Below are 4,584 nucleotides of genomic sequence, written 5' to 3' on the forward strand. Positions count from 1 at the left end.
GATGCATTGTAAAAACTTAAAGTAGATAAATTTGAGAATTAAAATTATATTTGAAAAATGTATAGGTTTATTCTCCAAGTTAATGTCTAAGGATGAATGGCAAAAAACTTTCATACGAAGACTTTTCCATTTTGTTATTTTATTTTCCTAGTTTCTATACTAGTCATTTTTAAAATATGAGAATCTTATACCCAATTTTCTAGAAGATTTCCCTTAAAAATTAACTATCCTGTTAAGTATTTGAAAATTGAACAATTAGGCAAAAAGTATAGGGAACAAGTTGTATAAATGATAGATTTAAGGGATAATGATTAATAATATGCATGCATAGCTAAAAGGGTAAAATATGTGATTCATAGTGTGAGGAAGTTTAGTGGGTGTTGGAGATTAGGCAAAATAAAGCTAACCAATGAATAATGAGCAGAAAGAAACCATACGCCGTTGAATCCTCAGGATCAAACAAAACACAAAAACTTCAGCCTTTATAAGCAGGAGGCAGAAAAGTAATTGGGTTCGGCTTTTGCGTCATTTTTCTTCAGGCGTTCAATCCTCACCACGCAGCGGCAACCAATGAAGCCGCCTCTCCACCAACGTAACGTCAACTTCACAAGGATCCGAGTACTGAGACAGCCTCCTCAGCCTGTCAAAAAAACAGCTTAATAAGGTAGTTTCAAATCTTTAAAATAAAAAGCCTAATACTTTTCTAAACAAAAGCTGCTCGGGGTTGCTAAAAAAAATTGTTGAACCAGCACAGGCGAGGCAAACCTGTTCCGCGGTTTCTCCAAAAAATATTTTCTCCTGGTTCCGCCAACTCAGTCGGCGGAATCAGGTGATTCCAATGGTCTATTAATATCAAGTCACCTTCCATCACCCAAACTAATCCACCCGTGGCCTTCCTCCATCAAAACAAGATAAAAGTTCATGCATGGCGTGTGCATTGAGTAAGCAACAAAACAGAAACGAGAAAAAGAGATGGGGAGTCGCACAATTCATGATTGTCTATGATCTTCCGCTGAGTCCCCGTTCGATGCCAATCCTCTAATTTTGACATCATAATAAACTTCTTCAACTCTTTTAAGGTCATATTTCATCCCTGATTCCCAATGAAAATCATGTGACTAATAATTTAATGCAAAAGTCAAATTCAAAACATGTTACCGGCCAATTATTGGAATATAACTGAACTGTGAATTCATTAAACATAAAATTGGTCGCGGCAAAGATATTGTCTTACCGTCGAATTTCTTGCGTAAGAAGTCATTTCGAAAGTTGAGCATGCGGAATGATGCATGAAGATCTGTTAAAAACTTTAATACTCTTCTCGGGCTGTCATAATCCCCAGCAGTCACTTGGTTCACCACATACCTAGGCTACAAACCACACGGCCACATCTCACAGAATCAGCGGGTACCATAAACTCTAAATTAAGGTTAGTATGACTCGTATTTAAACCCTCTCTTTTTGGAAACAAATGGACAAATAAATGTTTAGTATTATTAAATGTAAATTTTCTATAGAACTAGTGAACACTCTCCTTATTCTGAATTTAGAAATATATAATCATTTCATCATTCAAAATCTTCAAGTATGATTAAAAAATCTGAAATCTAAAACTTCATAGCAGTTAAAGGCTTTAGATCTGTGTGCTTACCAACTCATTGGACATGAAACAAATTCCTGCACATAAACAAAAGTTTATCATGGCAAGACTATGCATATGTATGAAGGAAAAAATTAATCAAGGTCAAATATAGTGTCTTGAAAAATGCAAAATAAAAGAAATAAAGCCAATTTGAATCATCCAAAATATCTACAATACCAGGGAGGACCAGTATATTACAAGGTATAAACAGGAAACAAGTCATTCTTTCACATTCGTGTTAAATCTTATACTGTGACCTCCATCTCCCCCAATTTTAAAAAGCTATGAGAGCTTAGCCGTTAAAGCATGAACTCAAGTGGAAATTTTCACCACATGTTTTAAAAGCAGAAAATCAGTGGCAAGTTCAATTAACAGATAGTTGACCACCACATCATATTGTACCTTTGGGCAGTAAATTAAAGTGGCACTCTGTGTGTTAATTAATGAAATACAAATTTAGTCGTACACCAAAAATTAAGACAATAATATCACGAAAAAACAGAATTCAAGAAGCAGGTTACTTCTCAGAGCCAGAATATATTATAGGCACCAAACTAATCAAAACTTTCACACTTACCAATGAGGTAATCTTCAATATCGAGGCCAAATTCCAATAATTTTACTGTGTACATGATCAAGAAACAATAGATTCAAATGAAAAAATTTCAAGGAAGAAGCCTCAATAACTATTTACCACGGTAATAACAGAAGAAATAAAGTTTTTTTACCAGGAACATCATGTAGAGGCTACTTGAGTACCAAATAAGTACGAATAGAGAAGTGGAGCTTGTTGCTAGTGGTGCACAACAATGCATATTTAAGACAGTGAACAGACATTATAAACACAACCAGGATAAAAATTTCAACCTTAACTAATTTATGGGAAAATCAATGACATGAGAAATCAACTTTATGATGTTGAACAAATTGAATGTGATGAATAGAAAACTTTCAACCACGCATATTAAAACAATCCAGCTCTCTCATTCATAACAAGGTATGGAAAAAACTCTCACTCGATGTGATACATTAAAACAATAAAGTTTCTTTAAAACGGCCTTTCAATATTAGTTTGTTTCCTTGTCATCATCAACTTTGTCTCAAGAACATTTCACCAGTTATGCACAATCACTATGAAAGCCACCGATATAGTGAATATAGTGAATATAAAGACATACAAGGCATACAAGTCACTTTGTTTATTTACAAACTGAAAGCATATATCAGTGATCAGTCTATAACTATCATGTATCAAACAAGCTGAGAAATCTTGATTCCAAAATAATTTATAATAAACTGGATTATGGAACATACACCCAAGTTTTTCCTCGACCTCCGTATGATGAAGAAGATGCCCAGTCTCTAACCAATGCATAAATGCTAGTAGTGACACTGCAGTTTGCGTTTCGCTCCTCCAATCACCGTGATACCTATAAATCGTCAACAATAAATATCTCTTCGGAAAGAAGGGGATCCTTGGACACAATAATTTTCCAACCTGTAATATTGCCCGGGGTATTCCTGCATAATTTCTGCAAGCCTACTATAGAGGTTCTTCAGCACATTAATCTGCTCCTTAGCCTTCTCTAGAACATCTATTTTAACAGTCAAATCTTAGCAAAATAACATGAAAGACGAGAACAAACGCCATACAATTTCAAAGATAAACACAAAATAAAGGTTCTTGGTATTCTCTACAAGATTCAGCTACATATTTTTTACCTTACTCTAAAAAATTTGGTTGCTGTTTAAAGAAAAACAGCTATACATTTGTGCATGCTCATATTTCAAAATCGGAGTACAATACATAGTGAAATTTAAAATCATACCAGGTACTGGTTGAGACTGATGAATGAGCAGAAGGCTGTAGTGCATGAGCCTAGTGGTGGACTCAATTTCCCGAGAGATGTTCCGTATGCGCTCTCGTGAGTCGCCAGTGTCCTCTAGTTGGTGGCGTAACTCCTCAAACTGGTTTTCCAATGCCCGAACATCCCATGATGGAGGCACGTTCATTCCACTCCCTCCACCAGACATTGACCTGACGTGGGACGAGGGTTGGGCAGGAACAACGACAACATATCGTGGGAGGAGAAGTCGAGGTTGGGATCGGGGGATGGGATTCAGTGAGCGGAGATAAAAAGTGAGTTTCGTACAGAGAGCCCCTCGAAAGACAGATTTCATGTTTGGTGACTTCATTTGAAAAATCACAAATTTAACACAAAGAAATTAATATCAACATCTCCAAAGTGATATATAGAAAATGTTTGGTCTCGACATTGTAAATACCCTTTGAAGAACAATGATAGCAGTGACGAGCTAAAAGTATTGTTTCCAAAACAATAACAAATGCACACAGAACCAAAACCAAGCTGCAACTATAACAATAATCATGAAGAACACAATGATTCTCCGGGACTAAATACCCAATCCACCACCAACATAAACCCACAAAAAAAAAAAAAAGAAAAACAGCAGAAATCCAAATGCAACAGCGCACGGATAAACATAAAAAAAGTAGAAATTGAAGCATAGAAACAGCCACATTAAAATAAAAATACAGTAATTGCATTGCCAACCTGAACTTCTCAATTCCAAGAATTATCGTGAGAGATGAGAAGCGAAGAGGAGAAGAGTTCAAACTAGGTTCAGGACGTCCATTCGGCGGAATCGAAAGTGATTTCCCGAAGTTGCAGTGGAATAATTTTGTCATGTCCGCCGTGGCATGTCGATTTTTTCGAAAAAATGTTATAAAAAATGAAAAAAAAACAATTGTCATTTTAGTCCAATAAATTGATTTGCTTTGATTTTTAGGAATAGTTGAAATATTTAAAAATAATTGATTATAAAAATATATATAATTATTATAAAATAAAAAAGAAACTAACTAAAAGAATAATGCAAAAAAATAAATTCAATCAATTCAAAAGTATTACGTTGGTGAT

The 4,584-nt window shown here is 35.1% G+C and overlaps 1 protein-coding gene across 6 annotated transcripts; it reads right to left on the reverse strand.

Moving 5' to 3' along the window:
* Window positions 1-332: 332 nt before the first annotated feature.
* On the reverse strand, window positions 333-4,348 carry LOC140870608 (uncharacterized). 6 transcript variants are annotated; one of them, XM_073273022.1, is made up of 9 exons: window positions 4,219-4,348; window positions 3,472-3,832; window positions 3,141-3,237; window positions 2,957-3,072; window positions 2,220-2,264; window positions 1,652-1,677; window positions 1,235-1,370; window positions 766-1,093; window positions 333-640 (listed from the first exon to the last, which is right to left on the reverse strand). In XM_073273022.1, exons 2-8 carry the CDS (start codon window positions 3,821-3,823, stop codon window positions 990-992), a joined length of 876 nt encoding a protein of 291 aa, XP_073129123.1. In that variant the 5' UTR covers window positions 3,824-3,832; window positions 4,219-4,348; the 3' UTR covers window positions 333-640; window positions 766-989. The 6 variants fall into 6 exon arrangements, with proteins under 6 accessions (XP_073129123.1, XP_073129125.1, XP_073129121.1 ...); XM_073273024.1 differs by having other exon boundaries at window positions 3,472-3,680; window positions 4,219-4,346; XM_073273020.1 differs by lacking the exon at window positions 4,219-4,348 and having other exon boundaries at window positions 766-892; window positions 987-1,093; window positions 3,472-4,211.
* Window positions 4,349-4,584: the final 236 nt, after the last annotated feature.

Source organism: Henckelia pumila, unplaced genomic scaffold, assembly GCF_033568475.1.
Source record: "Henckelia pumila isolate YLH828 unplaced genomic scaffold, ASM3356847v2 CTG_108, whole genome shotgun sequence".
NCBI lineage: Eukaryota > Viridiplantae > Streptophyta > Magnoliopsida > Lamiales > Gesneriaceae > Henckelia > Henckelia pumila.